The sequence below is a fragment of the Syngnathus typhle genome, linkage group LG5 (genome assembly GCF_033458585.1).
Source record: "Syngnathus typhle isolate RoL2023-S1 ecotype Sweden linkage group LG5, RoL_Styp_1.0, whole genome shotgun sequence".
Classification (NCBI taxonomy): Eukaryota; Metazoa; Chordata; class Actinopteri; order Syngnathiformes; family Syngnathidae; genus Syngnathus; species Syngnathus typhle.
Window position 1 is genome coordinate 18,521,610 of NC_083742.1, and position 21,140 is coordinate 18,542,749.

Genomic DNA, 21,140 nt, shown 5'->3' on the forward strand with positions numbered 1-21,140 from the left:
GCATGCTGCAGCCGCTCTGAGCACAGTGTGATCATATCCCAGGCACATGATAGACGGAGTTGGGGGGGTGAGGGGGAGGGATGGATGCAAAAGGGAGGGGGTGGTTGGGTGCTGGGGGGGCACAAGACAACTTTCCCATACTGCCACCAAATAGAAGAAAAAGTTTTCAGTCGGTTGGTTGGGTTGATGATGATGGTGGTGGGGATGATGATTGGCGGGGGGGTCCTTCTGCGCGAGGACGTGCTCAGAAATCCAACCAAGTGCCCCCCAAGTTCTTTTGTTACAAAAATGTGCTTCTGCCACCCCCCACCCTAAAAAAAAAAACACCGCACCAACGCACAAAATACACTTAAATTCCATTTTCTATGCTACTTATTCTTGGAGACTTTTGGTCGAAAGGCAGACTGTACCCGGGACTGGTCGCCAGTCAATTACAGGTCACAAACATTCAATTTCACATTTATATTGTTATAGTGAATGTGTGGGAACTGAACCCAGACGACATGTCAGTCATAAGGTGAAGGAAGCACAAAGTAGTGTAAAGTTCTAAGAAATATAAACATAACCAATCAGTTAAAAAAAATGTAACCCATGGCAAATTTTCTTGGGGGTAAAATAAAATGTTGTGATGACTAGTTTGCTCGAATAAAGAAATGTTATAGATAATAAAAAATTTTTTTTACTAGTATGACATTTTAATTATTAACTATTGTCATCATGTGGCAAATGTGCTTTATCATTATTATAATAACGACTGTGAAAAAAGGAAGCCCTCCCTGTCTAATTGATTCAGACTATAGTTAGGTTGCGCGTGCACGTCCAGTGACGTCGAACGCGCAGCCATATTTAAATACGCCAAGGTAATTAGCCAACCGAATATGCAAATTCAGCTCCAACTACCCAGTCAGTGTGCTTGCGTGGCCGCAGACGGACTAATGGTCCACCCTGTAGACTTTTTTTTTTTTTTTAAGTGGGCGTTTAAATATACAGCATTGTCTTATTGATCTCCTTTGGACCACAATGAAGAGAAGTAGAAGAAGACGAGCGGCTCCTGTATGCGTGGAAACCTCGAACAAGATTTTTTTCCCCCCCTCCTACTGAGAAGACTTCACGCTGCCGACGCGGTATTCTTATTTTCAGTCTGAATGCAATGTGATTGAATCGCTTTGTATTTATTGACGCACCTGACTATTTACCGTTATTTATTTCTCACAATGATGTTAAAACGGTTAAATAATTGCGGGCCTTTTATGATGATAAAACAGCTAAAACTCCGAGATTTTAAGAAACGTTATTCAATGATGCAAATGAGCACATTGGCTGCATCTAGCAAGCATTTCTCCAACAATGGCGACGGGGAAATAACATTTAAAAAGCCATTCAAATAAAACAAGACATGATTTCAAAAGTCCTGCTTGTTGGGAGTGCAGTGACGTAAATCGTTTGCACACCAAATTTTAACTTATATCTATTCACTGTTCACATGCCTGCCATGAAATACATTGTATTCATCAGAAAACGCCACGTGACCTTACCTCTCATGACAGCATGTTCATTCCTCGTCTTGAAGTTTGCACACAAAGGTATGGGGACGTAAATCATGTCGCGTCGTGCGTGGCTCATCACGAGTGGTCAGCGACCTGGCTGCGCCCTAAAGAGTCAAAAGATGATGCATGACAGGTTTGATGCCCACCTGGCACATTTGGATGCTAAATTTCCCCCATATAGGATCCCAATACACACATTTTAACATCATTCCAATGGTTTGGGATTTTTCTAGAGTTTATGGAACTGTATAAATTGTGTTTTCCCAATTTTGTGATTGAATATAATGTGGAATGTTTACATTGCGTCTTTTTTGGTTTAATAGAGCAAATGTTTACTTACCTTTGTTAAGGCAGCACGCATGGACAGAAATAATGTATTCTACGGCCCTGGAATTACAATATAGCAATTAAGTTAGAATGAAGATTAATTGCTTTTCTCAAATGTTTAATCGTCAGAAATGTGTGTGTGCGTTTGCAACTATTTTTCCCTCAAATGTTTGATTAGTAAAAGAACGTACAACACATGTGATGACGACAGAGGCTAACATTAAGTTTAAACCGAAGTACAATATAGGCTTTAATAAAATACAATTATGGCAATTAAAAATAGCAACTTAACATTTGACTATATTGTAGACTACATATGATCAAAAAACTCCCAATGAAGAGAAAGGTCAAAAGAAAAAACAAAGATAGAAAACGCTAGAGTCCTTTTAATTCTTTGCTTGCACTTGTAATTAACATTAGCATGCATTGTCCTTTAGCATCTTTCCATTGTCCTTCTGCCATTATTGTTTGTTAGTTATTCACAGTTTAACTATAGTTAAAATATTATAATATTTGGTGATTTGAGATGGCCTTCATCTGTGCTTAACAGTTTTAAAATTTGTATTTGTGAGAAAATAATGATAATAAAAAATGGACAATGTCATACTTAACCCAAGACGACGAAGAAAGAGCTCCGCTCCACTCCACGACCTAATGCTGACATCTAGTGGCAGAATGGAGAATGGCTACAACTGGACTGGAAAGAGCGGCCGAAAAGTGGAAATCACTAAATGCACGTTTTCCATGAAGACAAAAATGATTATTGATTAGAAAATACTCTGTGCAATCGATGAAAATCTTATACATTCAAATATTTCTTGTACTTTTAGATTTTTGCAGTTTCAAAATGTGAGACGTGTCTTGATGTATGATACAAATTGACCAGGTCGATTATGTTTAAATGCAGATGTTGACGTTATGATTGTTTTCATTTCTGCTTAATTTCTTTTATTCCAAATAAAAACGTGCATTTGTTTCAATTTGATGTCCATACAGTGCAAAGAAAACGGAATTACAACAAGTGTATAGCGCCACACTGATTACAGGTACGTCTATGACATTTGGTCCAATTGAGCATTTCAATTTCCATTTCCATCCTGTTTATTATGTACTCGGAATGATTATTTTTATTTGCAACACATTTATATTAGCCTATCCTTGGTATGGTGCTCATATTTATTTTCAACGTGTTTTCAAAGTTAATACGGCAGGATGTATTCGCTCAAATAGCGCTAGTGTTGTTCTCATTGTTTAAATATGCACTGATTAAATACAAATTTTCTTATTTGGATATCTTAAAAACACAATGGATGTTTTTATGTGTTTATTTATTCATCAACAAATATGAACGCTCGCGAGTTCACACTGTATAGAAATGTTACTGGGCTATAATATTCGTTTTACAAGCACATTTAGATTAATTATATTATTACCGACAGGAGCTTCTTCAATACATTATTTAGATACACATGCGTTTTTGTCAATGATGGAACGAATTTAACTGATTGTAACCTGTAAAATAAATAAAATAAATAAAAGGTCATACGACGTCAAGCTGCAAATAATTCAAACATTTCCAATTTCGGTTTATCTGACTATAAATGAAACACGGGAGAAAAGAGAAGGGGCCTTCAAATAGTTGGGACCACTGCAGGCCTATTAAGGAGTACTATTTGCCAAATAGTAGGGTTTATTATTATTATTGGCTTTTCTTTCAAAAATGAATTCAAATAAATTAAAATAAGCCCTCTCTGTAATTAAGAGAAATTGCTATTAGTAGTCCTGCGTCTTTTGTCGCCATTGGAGTGTTGCGCAACATCTCTTTGCACCACTTCCACGGGGAAGGGCTCTTTCGAATCCGCACTGAAACAAAAAGCCTGCATGCAGAAACGAGTCCAACACAATAAAGTCACACCAAGTCACGATGAGGATAACTAAGAAAGCCAGTAAGTTTACTGAAATCTCTGCAAAGTACAAACAGTTCAACTCCTCTCTAGTCGAGGACACTTGTGTATTCCAGCCCCACCACAGGCAGCTCAGTCCAGTCCAGTTCCACACACTTTTCATTGAACACCATCACCATGAGTCAAGTGGCGACAAAGGCCAGCTTATGCCGCTCAGGTTCTGCACCAAACTTCTCCGAAGCTGCCCCATGCAGTCTCTGGGTTAACACAAGCTACATTTCACACTACAGACCGACGGATTTAAGCATTGAACAGAAACAGATCCCGTTTTTTTTTCTTTTCTTCCCCCTCAAGATTTAAATAAACCACACAATGTGGAGTAACAAAGAGGCATGGTTTGCTATTACACATGGCTGTACAGGTGGATGGATGCTCTCCCATTTTGCACTGCAAAGTGACCGCACAATACATCAGCGGAAGTACTGCTTGGGTCATTTGGAGGTACCAACATGACTTTTCATTTTTAATCTCAACGAAAACACAGCAACTGATCAACAGATGGAAAAAAAATAATAATTGCAACAACAACAGCAAGAAAATATAAATTCATGTCTTTGGTTAAATTTGAACTGTAATTGATCACCAGGACATGTTGCAAATAGCTCAAGATAGGAGTGAATATAATAGATGCGAATTACGGTCACGTGACTTTTTTTCGCTTCTAAGCACGCGCGCGCGCGCACGCTCACTCAAATTCGATGCACAAGTGTTGTTGGCATCGACACAAAGTCAACCTGGACTTGAGTGGAGTTAAAGTGTGAAAGAAATTGTGCATTTGAATATTTTTTTTTTTATTGTCATCTTTCAATGCTTGCAAAATAAAAACATAAATGAATGTGTAAATAAGAAGTTTACAACACACAAATGCCACTGGCTTTGGTTTCTCCACTCGCTCGCCTCAAACATCTTTTATTTTTCCCTCTCAGCCTTTTTGTACTGAATTAAAAAAAAAAAAAAAAGAAGAGTGAGAAGAACACTGCTATAGAGGCTCTGCCCCCGTTTGAATGCACAGACTATACAGTAACAACAAAGTGAACCTGCATGAAATATGCACATTGAAATATCATAACACTTAAATGACAGCAGATACATGACTCAGAGGCAGAGATAAGTGGCTAGTTTGGGTCATCAAAAGAGCTAACGATCAGAAATTAGCGACTGGCGATCACATTTTCCTGTCGAGCAAATGATGTTTGATCGGAAAATAATTCCACCGGAGGACATACGGAATCAAATTAGCAATGCAAATGATTTGGGAGTTATTCCTCACCATCCATTTGCAAAATTGCATTAGTTAAATTGCTAACAAGGGAGATTGTACGGCTTGGATATGACAAGCTCAAGTTGTGTCGAGCTGAAGGAGGGACAACAAGTTCAATAAGTTAATTAAGCTTAAGGATGAGACGCGAGACGACAAATGCGTGTTGGGGTCAGATCGTGATTGTGTGATTTCTTTACCAGCTCTGCTCAGGGCTCAAAGGAAAACAAACCAAACATGTGCGACTGCACATTGAAACTCCACTAAGAAAACAACAACAAAAAAATTATTATATATATTTATATATTAGAAAGCTATACACAAGCATGTTAATTTCACAGATTTTTTTTTTTTAAAGATTCTTAATATTACCATTATTATATATAATTAGAAATACACGTTTAATAACAAACCTCTACAAAGATAAAACAGTTCAGCAAAGCATTGGATCTCAGTCTGTTTCATGGCTTTGGGCTCCAAAGCCCATGCACTAACCCCCCTCCCCCCCCCCCTCCACTATCCTTCTCTTATTAGCAAAGCTATCAAAAACACATTCTGGCTTATAGAAACTACAAAAAGCCACAAAATGCTTTGCATTGTATTCCTTTCATAAGAAAATATAAGCAAGTGTATCGTACAATTGTTTTTTTCTTTGTTTTCTTTTTCCTCCTTTAATAATACTGATAGTTAATACTAGATCCAGAGGCTTATTGATTACACCTAACTCTTGGATCAGAGGGTGCTCCTCACCCCACCCCTCCCTCACCCCAATTTTTTTTTTTTTACACACCAAAACTTCCAAACGTATTGGGGTCCGATTACCTGTACAGTCCTTCAAATGTTGCATATTAGCTTTTTCTTTAGCGAGTAAATAAATCTTGAAATGTCCGGCAACCTCTTGACCCCCCCCCCCCCCCCTACCTTTGACCTCTATTTACATAAATACGTTGAACCTGCAACATGACATCATCTAATGTTAACACACACTTGTTTTTGCGAGGGAGACGGTACATAGCGATGAAACTACACACGGCGTGTATGTTCATTTTTTTTTCTTTTTTTTTGTCTTTTCTAGTCACTGATGATTCTCTGCGGTGAACTTGTATGGAAACAGAGTACCTGACTATTGTTGGCGATATGCATATATGTACACAGGGTGTGAAGATATATGCATTTGTGATTGCTTGTATCCAAACGCAAAGCAAGTTATGCATAGTTCCCCAACTAGAAATCCAAGACCCCGCCCCTCCCCTATCCCCGAATGACATCTACAAGAGCCCGCCGGTTTATGTGATGTCATACGTATAGCACACACACGCACTCAGCAAAAATACAAACAAAACTAAAAAAAAAAAAATTGTAGACTTTTTAGAGGGGCTGTTAGATGATGGTGGTATTGACAAGGGGGCTGTTGTTGTTTAGGGGGGGGTTAAGTTGGGGAGAGGGCAGCGCTATCATGTGGCCCAGCCCTCGGACAGGCGCACCCGCTTGATGGAGGGGCTCTCGCGCTCGTCCAGGGTGGGCCGGGCCAGTCCCAGAGGAGAGTGGAACTCGTTCCTGTGCTCGTCGCGGTCGCTGCCTTCGTGGGAGCTGCTACAACTGCTCAGGCTATCGACCGGGGAGCGTCCCGAGTCCTGGCGGGAAGCGGGGTTCTGGGGGGGTACTACCCCACCGCCACCACCGTAGCCCCCCGGTGTGCTGCTGGTGCGATCTCTAGGAGGAGAAACAGGTTCGGACTTGATGTGCAGGCTTTGAGTAGAGGGCAGGGAGAGATTTGAACCCTGACATAAGTGAGAGCTAGAGCAATTTCTGTTGGAAGGAAGAGGAAAGGAAAGGTGTTACAGAGATACGGAGCACACAAACATGCATTTGACGATTTTCAAGAGGTGTCGTATTTGTGCTGTGAAGACTGGAGAAAACGGTGACGTAGCGGTGCCTCGACGTTTGTCCATGCAACAAAACGTATCATTCCTCGCGAAAATGAGTGGAAATGCGCCCAATCGTAGGAAAAACAACACTCTAAAATATTTCACTTTATAATGACATAATTAAATAGAATGATAAGAATTAAACAGTGCTTTCTGATTTGGATGTCATGGACAACAGGGGGCAGTATAATACAGACGTTGGTCATATGCTATATCGAACCCCCCCAAAAATGGTCATAAATCGGGTCTGTCGAGGTGCCACCCTCTTTGGCTACTTGGTTGTGACATCATTCTTGTGTGATGATCCATGCATTCCAAAATGGGTCCGCAGCCACTCACCCGAGTTGTCCGAGGGCCGAATGTTGCATGTTCTGAAGGTGTTGCTGTTGCCAGCCGCTCATTGAACCCAAGTGCAGGGAACTGCCGCTGTTAAAGCCGGACAACGAAGACAAGTCTGCACTATTCAGGGAATACTCTGCATAAGAAGAAGAAGAAGAAAAAAAATGGTATCAGGAATTTGTGCAAGTTGCAAGGAGTGTGTAAGTGCGTTGAACAACGTGGCACCATCCCTAAATGAAGCTCTCTTCATTTGTGTGACAACAGCGACCTCTTCTGTTCAAATGCTGAACAACGTTTCCAAAATGATGGCTAATTCAAGGCCAGATTTATGCAACACCAGGATTAAGATGGTCGTTGCCAAATCGATACCAGGCAAAGTGCCATTAAGTAAAGAAAATGACTTGGATTATAATTATAATATAATTCCCCAAAACAAATGATTGAAAGCAATTATTTGCAAAGACTATCAGAGACATCTTTATTGAACATCTTTTTTTATCTATTATATTGAGTGCCGTCTGAGCACAATTTAAAATAATATTTTGACCCATTACAGTGTTAACAAACGGCACATACCTGTACCATAAGAAGTGGAGATGGCCGACGGGTAACCACCCATGCCTTGTCCTGGTAGAGTTGGAGTTGCTACTGACACAACTGGGGTGGCCAATGACTGAGCAGACTGGGAGTTGTTTATTCTCTGGTTCTGCGACAGGAAAAGATAAAAGACAAATAAAAGAGATGAGGGGAGGAGAAAAAAAAAAGAGCCTTGAGAACATTTAACGGACAGCGCAGCCTAATCAAAGCAACCGAGTTCTACTCGTCTTTTTCATTTCCTTTCTCACTTAACAGATGCTGGCAAAATGAATGCGATGCCAACTTGCGCAGGGAAGCAATTGCCTGACACGCGCTGAACTCAGCCAACCCTGTCATTTACCCTTAGTGAGGGCCCAGCGTCGCTATAGTAACACCATCTGTCTCCAAGGCAACGTAGGGTAGCGATGGCAAAGGGAGTGGACATGCTTTTGCCGTGGCGAAGGTGAGCATTTGTTGGCCAAAGATGCAATAAAAAAAGAAATCGGAACACAAATCACAGTAATAAATACTGTGAATTGTGTGCCTATGTGTGTGTGTGTGTCAAATGCACAGAGAAATGGGAAAGGCAGAAACTAAAAGTCAAACTTATGAGAACTAGATGTCAGGTCAACGTGCTGTTACAGACATCCAACGCTAGGGGGCACTATGTGTCCTAACAAAACAAACACAGCCCACTTTGCAACCTTCAGCGCAGACAGCGACAGAGATGGAAAAAGTCGACTGGAGTCCGAAATATCAGACTCCGACAATTTTTAGTGGTGGCAGCGAAAAAAGTGGGCGCACATGAAAAGCCAGTTTTTGCAATATTGCTTCATTAGAGGGAGGCTGCTGGGATTAGAGCAGTCCGACTTACCAGGAGGAGATCGACGTCATCAGACTGAGGGCATTAAAGATGGGGAGGGTGATAAATTCAAATTAGAGAATGTGAGTGAATAGAAAGTGACGACTAGTTGCGGGTCTAAAGAAGAAGCGGCTACAAAGATCATTACGCTACCCAAAATAACCTCGATAATGGCAAAGGGGGAAAGGTCAAAGTAGACAAACGCAGTAAATCGAAAGACACTGTTGAAGTCGGAATGAAAAATGTATTATTTTACTCCCTACTTTTCATGAAATGATTACGAATGCATTCCAATAGGAGTAAAATAATCTTTAAGAAGTACTTGTACACATTTTTCTGTTTGCAATTCATTTGAATATATATGAATATATGACATTTTCTTTTCCCGTGTTTTAAACACGCACAAACTGCAACAATATTGGAATTTTGATCAATACTTTTCAGCAATAAAACCTTTGTTTTTGATAAACAATTAGTCCTACTATTTATAATGCTTGGAGATCTTTGTATTGTCAAAGTGGTAAAATGGAGAACCACATAAATTAGACTTGGTCAGGAAACAAATAGGTCCGACACAACTATTTTAAATAATGGACAAGCTTGAAGAAAAATGAAACCGATAAGCGTTTACTCACAATGGAGGGCATGTTGTTCTTGGCGCCATGCGGGATGAGAACACGGAGGTCGGGTTTGCGGTTGTTCATGCCCAAATTCATGGGCGGGGGTGACTTTGCCTGCATGTTCTTGTTCATGCCGGCCTGAGAGACCAGCAGACCGGGAGAGTTGCGGTGATTGCCATATCCGTTTCCTGGCAAAGCAAAGATGGCACCGTTAGAAACATTTCAATAGGCACACGTGGATTGTTTAGGTTCTACTCTTCTTGCAAAATCCTTCCTCAAACTTTTGCAAATCCTGCTGTGTAAAATAATCAGGATCCACACTATTCCATTTTCACCTTGCGGTTCTTTCAAGTCGTTACTTTCTGACACAAGACCCTCGAGCGCTCGTATCATTTACTTGGCGGCTGTGCAAAAAGCCGACCTTCCCCTCCGACTCCGTCACACTCGGTTAAGGCTACATGTGCCCGGCAACAGCCAGTGAATCATGTAAAAACATCAAATTACGGGTAGCAAGACCACAGTGGGACGGGGCCCATCATTTGGCCATCAGAACTAAACACGTGCGGTCGCTCGGCACAAAGACCCTCCCTTGGGGTTGCCACCGGCTCGGGAACACAAGTGCAGCACACGCTTGAAAAACCGTGCGGTGAAAACCTCGCAGTATTATAAAGACCAAAAAATTGGAGGGGAGCATTCCTGCAAGCAACATATTCTTTGTTTCTAACCCAATGCCACAAGCTGGTGCCCCCCCCCCCCCTTCTCCTCTCAAGGGCTAGAACACAGGGCGCAGTGTGGACTTTCCCACTTGAAAGACAGGCAGGAATTATACGTTAGACATAAATGAATTTCCTAATCATATACTCCGGGGGGGAAAATGAGTCGCAGATGTCTTCCTGGGCAATTTCCCTTTGCTGATCTTTGTTTAATTTGAGAGCGAGCTTTTTGTTGTTTGGAAATGAAAAAAAAAAAAGCACAATTTGAACAGTTTGACGAGTAAACCGCCGCGAGTGGTGACGGGGAACGAATGATAAAAGTGCGTGTGTGTTGGGCTCATGTGTGGGTGCTTCACGTGTGATGTCATTTTGTTAATTCACGCGCTTTTCCATGCGAACGGCGGGCCGTGATGTAGCGAGCGTCTTTGAAAGTAAAAAGCAATCTTTGCATATGGATGCACGTGTGTGTTTTGGATGAGCCTCCCTCTTGGTTCTATCTCAATCCCTCACATTAGCAAAGTGGCAGCTGCCTCTTCAGCTTTTCCCGCTCTCTTATTCTCATGGCTGGCCCCCTTTGTGAGCTCGAGTGGCTGCATGTGGAGATAGATGAATGCCACCTCACACACTCCTAAAACACGCATTGACATCACACACACTTTGGTAAATAACCCTCGGTGTTTCGGGGAGAGTTGCCGACATTAATACGGCGTTTGGTCAGAACTTTGTGATGGTAAGGCTTCAATCAGACATCTGCGCGGTGCCGTCGCGTGGAGATGGCTGAGGTCCAGTCAATTATTAGCGCACCATGATCACCAGCGGCACACGGCGCTGCTTAAAGCACTTCACGAGTCGAATCATCAAGTCATTAAGCAAATGAAATGGGGAACTGGGAGTCAAGTCTTTTCATTTGCTCGTTTGATCCCCCCTCCCTCTGATTTTGGGGCAGATGCTCCGACTCAAAGTGAGTCCACTTGCTGCAACCGACCGCTTGGAGAGGAAGTTAGAAGACGCAGCCAAGTGGAGAGGCAATTAGATGGTTGCGTTCACATATAGATTTGTTCGAGAAGTTTACTCATAAAGTTGAACTCATTTGCTTGACTGATTTCCTTGTTCCGATCCCTCGCCTTGTATTTTTTTTTTTTGTCTCAACTTTTGCAGACGTTTAAAACCGGAACATGTGCTGTAGATAAAAGCAGCCATGTTCCTTCACAACCTTTCAGAAGAGGACGTATGATGACTCAGTCTTTCAGTAACCTGTCTTCACTGCACTGGAGTGGAAATAGCACATTATGAGATTCGGACGTCATGCTTGGCTCCTAATGCAACATATTTGCTTTGGTGGTCCAGGCTGGAGATCCACGTAGCATCTTCCAACATCATTGAGTGAATGGGTTCCTTTTATTTAGCAAAAAATGCAAATTGTATTTTAAACATCCGTCAGTCTAAAAGAAAAAAGTTAAAAAATATTTTTTGGGGGGCAAATTCCACTATTCAATCTGAAGAACCTGGTTGTGTTTTTAAAAAGACCATGAAACAATTAGAACAATGGAATTAACAAACGTCTGTGGTATTTAGGCAAAACAATTTTTTTCAACAATGCTGCCACACTACAGGGGACCCCCAGGTAATAGTAGTCCCATGTGGGAACTTGCTGTCATTTTGTCTCTTTAGACACACGTTGGAAGCATGACATCTATGGAAACACACACACATCCGCGCACAAACACACACCTCCTTTTTCTTCACACAGAAAAAACACAATTTGTACAATTTTTGATCCAAACTTGTGAGCAGCTAAAATGTATTTCCGAACAATCGCGGTCCAGCCACCTCACACTGACTCCCTCAACGTCACAATGACCGATCAAGTTCACACAACACTTCCATGTGTGTTGCCCTGCTGTTTCTCCTTTGCACACAAGCACCAATGGATATTCACCCCCCCCCCCTACTCAGCCTCTAGATATGATTTAAGGCCCCGTTTGAATAGAATCTTTTAGTTTCGCACAAGTCTCTCTCCACGTCGGCGTGTTTTTTGCCGCTGCCGAGCGACGCGCCGCCGCACTCCTCACAGAGCGTCTCTGTTCCTTGGCCCCGGTGACACAAAGAGTACATTGGAAGCAGTGCTTCGTCCAAGCAACGTACGCCACAATAAATGATCCTGTTGTGTGTGCGCCACGAGTGACCAGACAGAGAAACCAAGCAGTGACCTCGATGACGGGGCCCCGGGGGCCAGACAGGGCTGGCCCAGCTGTGCCCCCACTGAGCCAGCGCCCCTTCTCGCCATTTTACACTGTAAAATATGTTGAGGCTATAAAATGTCACCCTTTAAATAGAGGTCTCTTTGCTATAAACTTTGGCCTGACATGCCCTGAGGGACAAATCTATTGGCACACAGAAGCTGAAACATTACATTTGCTTACATAAGTTTTTGGGTTTGCTTAAATCTCTGTAGGTTTTTGGGCTACGGTTAGACACTAAAACACGGCATTAATTCGGTTACGAGACATATGGTAGTTGTTAATGTGCGGAGAAGTAAAAAAGCTGCTTGTAAGGAGACACAAAGAACTTAAAATGGATTGGTTTTAGACAACCACAATGTTCCCCTGAGCAGGCTCCGATTTATGAACAGTATCTGGTCAGTTAAGCACCAAATCCTTTTTTTTTTTTAGATACACTGATTCTTTTATTTAAGAGACTTTTCTTTTTTCTAAATCAGTGGTTCTCAATTTATTTATTTTTATTCTCTATTCTATTTATTTTTTATCCTCAAATTATTATTTACCGTATTTTCCGCCCTATAAGGCGCACCTAAAAACCTAAAATTTTCTCAAAAACCAACAGTGCGCCTTATAGTCCGGTGCGCCTTATATATGGACCAAATTCCTAAATTCAAACTGGCCCGAAGTATTGTGTCATGAAATCAATCATAAGTGGCCCGCTGAAGACTATGAATCATGACTCAAAAAGACTATGGATCATTATTTTATGATTATAAAGTAATTTGTTCCGTCTGAAGTTGAAATAAAAAAGATAAAATGGAGAATGATTTGATTTGGATTAAAAATCTGACATGATGCATTAATGGTGCGCCTTATTGTCCGGTGCGCCTTATATAAGGATAAACTTTTAAAATGGGCCATTCATTGAATGTGCGCCTTATAGTCCGGTGCGCCTTATAGGCCGGAAAATACGGTAATTTATTTTTTATTTATCTTTATGAAATCTTTGAACGCTTATTTAACAATAATTTGATTTAAATTTGACGTGTGACCAGTTTTAATAAAATATTTTCTTTACTAATTCATTTTCTTATATTTAGACTCTGTGTTGTTCTTCAAACCTGATTAAAAAAAAATTCCCTACAGTACACGGGATACAAGAAATGATTGTCTTCCAAAGCCCGGTTTAGCGCCTCTCTTCACCTCATCAGGAACTACGTTTCATTTCTCGTCCCTCCCTCCCTCCTCTTCGTCTTGTATGAATTTATTGCGAAACTCAACAGGGGCAGGATGTGTCACAGCCTCAGCGCTGGGTAAACATTCCCAGATGAACTCCACCACCACTAAGATCAACAACACCACCGACAAAATCTCCATTTGGGCTCGGGTTAATATTAGTCACGCGTTATACAGCACCGAGTGGGTGAGCGGGTTGCTAGACAATAGTGTGAGAGCGAGAGGACATTCTTACCAGCACTGGTGCCTGCGCCAGTGGTGAGGTCAGCACCCATGAGGCCACCTAAAACGCCAACGAGGACACGTGTTACATCTCACTCATTCATACAACACACCAGTGCGTCAAGATGCTCCCAGAAAAGAAAAAAAAAAAAAAATCCCTCTCAAGCACACCGAGCAACTAGACGCCGCGGTCCAAGAAAAATGACACATTATTATTTTGAAGCTATGTGAGGTGGAAGGGGTGGGAAGGTTCCGAACTGGTGCGGTTTGCTATGGATGCTGCAAGCTCCAAAGCTCATATTTAGTTTTGTGCTGGCGTTTCTCCCATCCACTTGTAATGACAGGGTGAGGGTGTGGGCTGAACTTTTCAGACCAGTGGGCCTGAAAAAGGACTCGGGACAACAATAACAAACCAACAGGCTTGATTTTTCGTGTCCCCGACACTCGGGGGCCAGACAACGAGTCAGCTCGATTCGAATCCACGCAGGTGAATCAATGAATCGGTGAATTTAGTTGTGCTCGGCGTGCCAGAGAGAAACACACGAGCCCTCATCCCCCTCCCCTACCTGCACTGGGGGGTCTGTGTGTAACTCCGGGCGACATGCTGTTTCTCTGTAGTCCGTGGTGCGTCAGCGGTAGAAGATTGTGATTTCCGAGGGAGCCGCCGGGATGGCTGTAGATGAGATTGTTCTGGTTGCTGACTGGGATGGAAACGGGCATGTCGTAGTTGGACGGGGGCATGGCCTGCTGAGACAAAAAAAGAGAGGCCGGTTTGAATCCATTTGCAAGTTGCAAATGCAACAAGACTGTATTGTTTCAGAAAGAGGGGGAAATTAAAAGGGGGTGGAAAACAGAAAGGGCAAAAGCTTGAAAGGAAAAACTAACATCAGACAACCATGCGCAATTGAATAAAACAGATGACAAGACCACAAGGCAGTAGCGAATGGGTGCGTCAGGGAAGTACTGCCGAGAAAACAACTGGCACAATAACCCAACGTGCTCCTCATTAAACGGATGGCTTTGAATCCTAACGAGTCACTTTCTTCATTCGGAGAGAGACGACTAGTCCAAATAAGTGCATTTCCCTGCCAGGAATTTTATGACAGTAAATCAAAAAAAAAAATACATGACACACTCAGCTCCAAAAGGCCAAATGATCATCCACTCTGACTTCATCTTTGTGCAAATGTGCTGAGACCTTTGCAAAATTTCTTTTGAGATGGCAAGGCTTGAGTTTAATCGGAGATGATTTATTTTTCCATTTCATGGCGCTAATGTAAAGTGTTGGTGGTATTTACTCAGATCAGCGTGCAGCCTCATCAGTAACATTAGAAGCCCTCAAGCACCTTTTTTTTCCCTTCCATGTGACATTTTTTGTGTCACTTGGCACAAGGGCTTAACCTTGGGAGTGCCCTGGAAGTGGTTGGATTCTCAATGTTAGCTTTAGGAAGTAGAAAATAGGGCTCTAAATTACTGCCATGTGCCTGAAAGCAATATAGGGAGAATCAGCCGGGTTTGTATGGAAAATATACTTTGCTGCTTTTCCCACTTTTGTCCATTTTAATCACTGTTTTACTTGTAATTTTCCTTAATGATGTAGGAGAAACACCCATTGGTTGTTTGTACAGGGGTGTCAAACTCATTTTTGTCGCGGGCCGCATCATAGTCATAGTTTCCTTATGGCCGTCGACAAACTGATGAATAAGTTTGAAACCGGACACTAATAAAAACGGTTCAAATATTTTAAAAGATCATATTTTCTTAAAAGTGAACACAATTTGTGACTTTAGTATTGACAGATGAAGTTGATGCACAATTTGTCTTCGGGGGGGCCACATAAAATGATGTGGCGGGCCGTATCTGGCCCCCGGGCCTTGACTTTGACACCTATGAGTTATAACGTACATAAAGTTGTCCAGACTTAAAACTCTCATAAGTGTATTTTAAAGGATAGTTAAAGCCTTCATTTAGGAAAATGAATTATGGTTTAAGGAATGCGGACACCCTGTTTTTAAAAAGGATCTGATCAGACTGCACACGTCATTTCACGGGTGCCATTTTCCCTGCTCTCACTCATCTCCCGCCTTTACGCTGCGTCCCCTGCAATGGAGAGAGGCCCGAAGCTTGGCAGCCAACCCTGACCACACACCGAACTGCCACTTGTTTTGCGCGCAACACACACCGCACACCCCAGCGTCGATCCCAATCGCATCTCACCCAGAAAGCTCCCCCCCTGGCTCCCCAAACCGCGTCTCTCTTCCATCCATGCAAGGTTTTGTCACACACTACTCTTCTCGTCCAAATGATCCAACATAGAATTACTGTAAGCATTTCAATATGATGATACTTTGTGAATGGCGGGAAGGGTCCGTTTACACAAAGCCGCTTTTACGGCGTGGTTTCAGGCAAGCGACTCGTCTGTAGAATCAAAACTACAATCAAAACGTTTGACAAATGTTACACTTGTGCATGCAGTTCCTCGTGAAATCAAAAAGCCAGGCATCGTGGGGAACAGGTTCACGGTGGGGAAGCCGTTTAAACGAGAAAGTGTGCAATTATGAAGCAAAAATGGCTGCCGGTTGTGGCTGCACTTATGTCAAATTAGAGGACCTCTCCTCAATAAGCAAAAAGTGAGAGCTGTAATTTTTTTTCCCCCATTCTGTGTATACATTGTAATCTGCGGTCGTCCTCCTACTCTCACTTTGTGTATTTAGTCTGGTGGCAAACAATGGCGGTTAGCCGGGTTAGCTAGCGCAACACCAACCGGCCAGTCAGCATTTTGTTAGCTCGCCGAGGACGCCGGGTGACGTCAAAAGCCCGTACTTACAGGAATCCTATGACTTTTAATCATGTGATCAAACTCCTCGTTAATCTGTTTGTATTTCTCCTCAGTTCGCGGGGTGAGGATGAGAGTGGATTCAAGCTCCGGGCTCTCGCCACCTTTGTTCTCCTTCTTGCTCAAAGCCTGCCGGGCCCCGCAACCGACACAGGAGGGAGGGACGGATGGCGAGGAGACATGACGGAAACGTGGAGACGAGGACGAAGCAACAAACATTACAGCGGGGGTGGGTGGAGAGAGGAAAGAGAGAGGTGAGGAAGACTCGGGGTTCGACAAGAGGTACTTACACACAGTCTCTGTCTGCTGATCATCAGATCTATGTCCTCGTTTATTTTCCTGTATTTGTCCTCGGACTCGGGGCTGTGGCCGACCGAGTCGTCTGCATCGGGGTCGGGGCTGTCACAGCCATTTAGGCCCTTCTTTCTCAATGTCTGTAAACAAAGCAGTGGCACAGCACAGTTGAAGGGCCGCATTTTTTTTTTACCAATTTTTTTCCCCCCAAACTCGTTATTTTTTGCCCGTTCTATAAAATAAAAGCTAACTGCGACGAAACTAAACCGTGACCCAGATATTAGTTATAATTGTGAAGGATCTTCCATCAATGGGTTCTAAATGATAACATTTATGTTCAAATGTCATTTTATTCGATTGAATAAAACAACCAAAATGACTTCTGAAAAGAAAAAAAAACCCAACAAAAAAAACTTTTGTAATACACGCCTTCTATGTACTTCTTCTATTCAAGTCAGTTAGGACTCACTTTTATTATTATTATTAGGAGCTTGGTGGCCCTTAAATGGAGCCGGATAACAGGAAAAAAAAAGAAAAGCAACAATGACCAGTGGGATGACAATTTAGACCAAACGTGAAGGTCCGGGGGTCACTGACGGTGCACTATTGAAGGCAGCAGTTACATTTTTGTCCACCTGATGGCCACCTGGTCCCATTAAATCTCCAACAAGTCAGGTCGGCCATCCATCTAAAAATATATTTTCTCCGAGGATATCGTCGACTCCCGTGATAACCAAAAGAAGCCGCCACAAACCATCTCCCGCTGATCCACATTGTGTTCATTTGTAAAGTGAGACAAAGACTGCAAGTGAAGAAAGTACAGTAGCTGACAGTTAGAGATCTCATCAAAGGCAGACCCCCCTTCTTTCTCTCCCATCTTCACTCCACTCCGAACCACCACCAGCCTCCCGTCTCTTCTCCCCCTGGCTTTAATAAAGGGAGATTAGTCTAGTGGAGGAATATCACGGGCCTTCTTCTGCCTGTGTAGTCATTGCTTCACACTGCGCTCCCCTACTTTCATCTGAGGCTCCATATCAGACAGGCGTAATTAAATTTACTTTAGTACACCCTGTATTTGATGCTGATGAAGTGTGTGTGTGTGTGTGTGTAAGGATTGTGCGGCGGTGCCAGTGTGGGTGTATAAAGGAGGAAGGTAGATGCTAAGATAAGTTAATCTCCATGAACTTCTTTCCTCTTTGTTTGTCTGTGTTGGCGCTACGTGTGATGCTAGCTAGCTGCTCCATCACGAGCGGCAGCCGGTGACAGGGAACGATCTGCCTGCTTAGAAAACAAATAAGGATCCGCTCATCTCTCATGTCAGCACAACAAAGAGATGTTTGGAGTGTGGTTTAAGTGAACTTAGAGGGCTCCTTTTGTGTGCGTGATTGCCGTTTGATTCCAGAGGCGTCTCGGCGGCGAAGCCGCTACTGTATAAGCGTGTCAACATTCGTCGGCTCGCCTTCTTTCTCTCGCTTTTTCCCAAAATCTCACTTGCCCGCTGAGGGTGGAAATCTGGAATTGGGAATTTGAAAGCATCTCTCACATCTTTGACAGTCTTCAGGAAATCACACCAAACAAACGCAAGGAGATCTGACTTCTAACGGAGCAGCTGTGAAACAGGCGCTCTCGCTTCATGCGAGGTGTGTGAGTCAGGAGAACAAAGGGGTTGCAGAGGTTCATCACGCTGTCTTTTTTGGCATGAGGCGCGAGATGTGAAATTTCAACTTTTTTTTTCTTTTTCTCGGGTCCTAGAGATGCATCGTATCGAACTGACAAAAGTTGAATTCTGCCCTCGCTCTCTTCATGACAAACCAAAACTTGCAAACTTCATCAATCCAGGACAACCAGGAATGGTCTTTTTGTTCAACCTTTTTGATCGTCAACTGCCCCGAATTCCATCCTTTGTGTCGATACCGTATCTATTGTACTTACGTGAGCCCATATGAAGCCCAACGATAAAAATAAACGTCTGTTCCAGTTAGTCAAAGGCCCATCCCTAGATCAAATACACAAGCCCCTTTTAGGAGAAAATAGCAACCATCAGAGGCATCCAAAAGGGGCTTAAAGACCCAACGAGTGGTCACGCAAGGAGGTCGCAACACCGCTTGTGTCGGGTGTTGATAGGTCGCAGAGTGTTATATGACTCGTGGTCCCTCCCCCCGGGTTTAACTTTCCAGCGGGGCTCAGCATTTTGACAGCGAGGGCGCTATGCCACTCATCCCAGTTACGACCACCTGTCCGCCGACATCACACCTGTTGCCAAAATCCGACACCCGACCCGACAACCAATCACGTCTGCCGTGGCGCTCGCATCACCGTAAAAGGACCTTAGACGCCAACGTCATTGTATGTATTTATACATGTGTGAGTGAGCCAACGGGAGAACGAAGAAGAGCTATACTTCTTGGGAGAGGAGGGAGGGGTGAAAAAAAAAATCCGTTTTTGCTTGCTTGGCTCTTATGTCTTTCTGCGGCCCCTTTGGAGGCTTGCTCCTAATTAAACTCCTTCTTCATGATGCTCCCTCATGACTCGACTTGTCACAGGGCCTCTGCCAAGCGGGGACGGCATAGACACGGTGGCCTACATACTTAGACACCCGTCTCATCAGTACCCTTTAGCTCTTCACTCAAAAGTTAGGAAGGCCGACATTGGCAGCCCGTTCAACGGAACTATGATGTCGTCAGGTTGGAACATTTTTTAGCTCTTAGTTGATACCATGTCGCTGTTCTGTAGACCGCAAACCGGTTGAGACTTCTTCAACGGTGCCATCAATTTGTTTCAGTTGCTTCAAAATCATCCCAACTGAGTTCTACTTGGAATAGACCCACTTGGAATATTCCGCTTTCTTTTGTTTCTGAAGTTCTTTGTATAGCATCTGTCATGGAAATGTGTTTTAAATTGTAACAGTTCCTTAGCACAGTCCAGGGTGTGAGTAATAACTCCGAGGATCCTCGCAGGGTATTTGGGTGTGAATTCTGATCGGCCCCCCCAGGGGGTCTGAAAGGGACAGCTGATGCCCACCATCGCCGGGTCCTTCTGTTCGGCATTCTGCCACCCTTCGCACCCTCTCCAGCCCTCTGATCCGTCTCTCTGTCCCAGTCTGCTTCTCAGTCTGTCTCCCTCTGCTCGACTGTGCCGCCGTCCCCTTTCCTTTTCTGGACTCCCATCACATCTCGAGTCAAAACATGTTGGCTAGAAGGGTCCGGTCTTTATTTTTGACAGACGCGTGTGTTAACTGTTGGGTTATGTTTGGAAAGCTCTTCATTGCTGACCGCCGCCTTGGCAGTGGCTGAAGGGTAAGACGCGTTCAATATTGTGTTTATGGCTATCGGCGACAGATCGTGGATCTGAATGTTTTCAAGCCAGCAGAATTGGTGCAACATGCTCTCACGAAAACAGCTTGTTTCTATTCCTTTTTTGCTCTTTGCCAAAACGAGACTTCAGGAAAGATTATGTCTCGAAAGGATTTCCCCCATTGTAGCTCTTTTTCATAATCGTTGAAATACAATACCTGACACTTTTTCCCCAAATGGTTTACCCTGATTGCGACGCTATTGTAATTTACGAGGAAAGCTAAGTATAACGTGACATTGCGTCAATGGGAGTGAAACAGGTGAAAGTGACATTGGCCCGTTTTGTTCAGATTAGGTCAGGTGGTTATAAAGTGGACCCACATTCAGCACCACTGCATTGGCAGTACAGTCATGGCGTGAAGATGCAATACAAAAGGGATAATAATGGCTTGAAGATTCTCTCATTTTTTCCCTCTCTCTCGCTCTTCATCTCGTCACTCACTTGGACACTGTCGCTCTTTAGTTCTCTGCTTTTCAGAGTTGCTGGTGATAGTAGTGGTGGTTGGGCATCAGAGAGATCAGGCTGGCTTCGTTTATTGGAAGCAGATGGCAGACCAAAAGGCAAAGAAGGCCACAGTCTCATGAAGCGTGGTTTGAACATGCCAGGACCATATCGAGGGCCATGTCCACAGATGACGGCTGCATGGTGTGCACGTGCGAGTGAACATTTGGGGAGAGATTTAGCGATGAGAGGAATGCGCACCCCTCCTTTCATTATACCGTAATTTTCGGACTATAAGTCGCACCGGAGTATAAATCGCACCAGCCATAAAATGCCCAAAAAAGTGAAAAAAACCCCATACATATGTATATAAGTCGCTCCTGAGTATAAGTCGCCCCCCC

General features: G+C 43.2%; 1 protein-coding gene across 16 annotated transcripts in view; it reads right to left on the bottom strand.

Annotated features, from left to right (window-relative positions):
• Window positions 1-3,799: 3,799 nt before the first annotated feature.
• The window catches only part of mef2cb (myocyte enhancer factor 2cb), a 71,159-nt gene continuing 53,818 nt past the window's right edge, over window positions 3,800-21,140 (bottom strand). For 4 of the 16 annotated variants that reach the window (XM_061277919.1, XM_061277917.1, XM_061277918.1 and 1 more), the window contains 9 exons: window positions 16,941-17,084; window positions 16,642-16,779; window positions 14,381-14,561; window positions 13,828-13,875; window positions 9,437-9,609; window positions 8,814-8,837; window positions 7,940-8,069; window positions 7,364-7,499; window positions 3,800-6,905 (listed from right to left, as the gene is read on the bottom strand). In XM_061277919.1, coding sequence (XP_061133903.1) covers window positions 6,551-6,905; window positions 7,364-7,499; window positions 7,940-8,069; window positions 8,814-8,837; window positions 9,437-9,609; window positions 13,828-13,875; window positions 14,381-14,561; window positions 16,642-16,779; window positions 16,941-17,084 — 1,329 coding nt within the window. In that variant the 3' untranslated portion in view covers window positions 3,800-6,550. Of the gene's footprint in view, window positions 6,906-7,359; window positions 7,500-7,939; window positions 8,070-8,813; window positions 8,838-9,436; window positions 9,610-13,827; window positions 13,876-14,380; window positions 14,562-16,641; window positions 16,780-16,940; window positions 17,085-21,140 lie in introns of those variants that run through there. The other 12 variants (XM_061277921.1, XM_061277927.1, XM_061277926.1 and 9 more) reach the window with 12 other exon arrangements.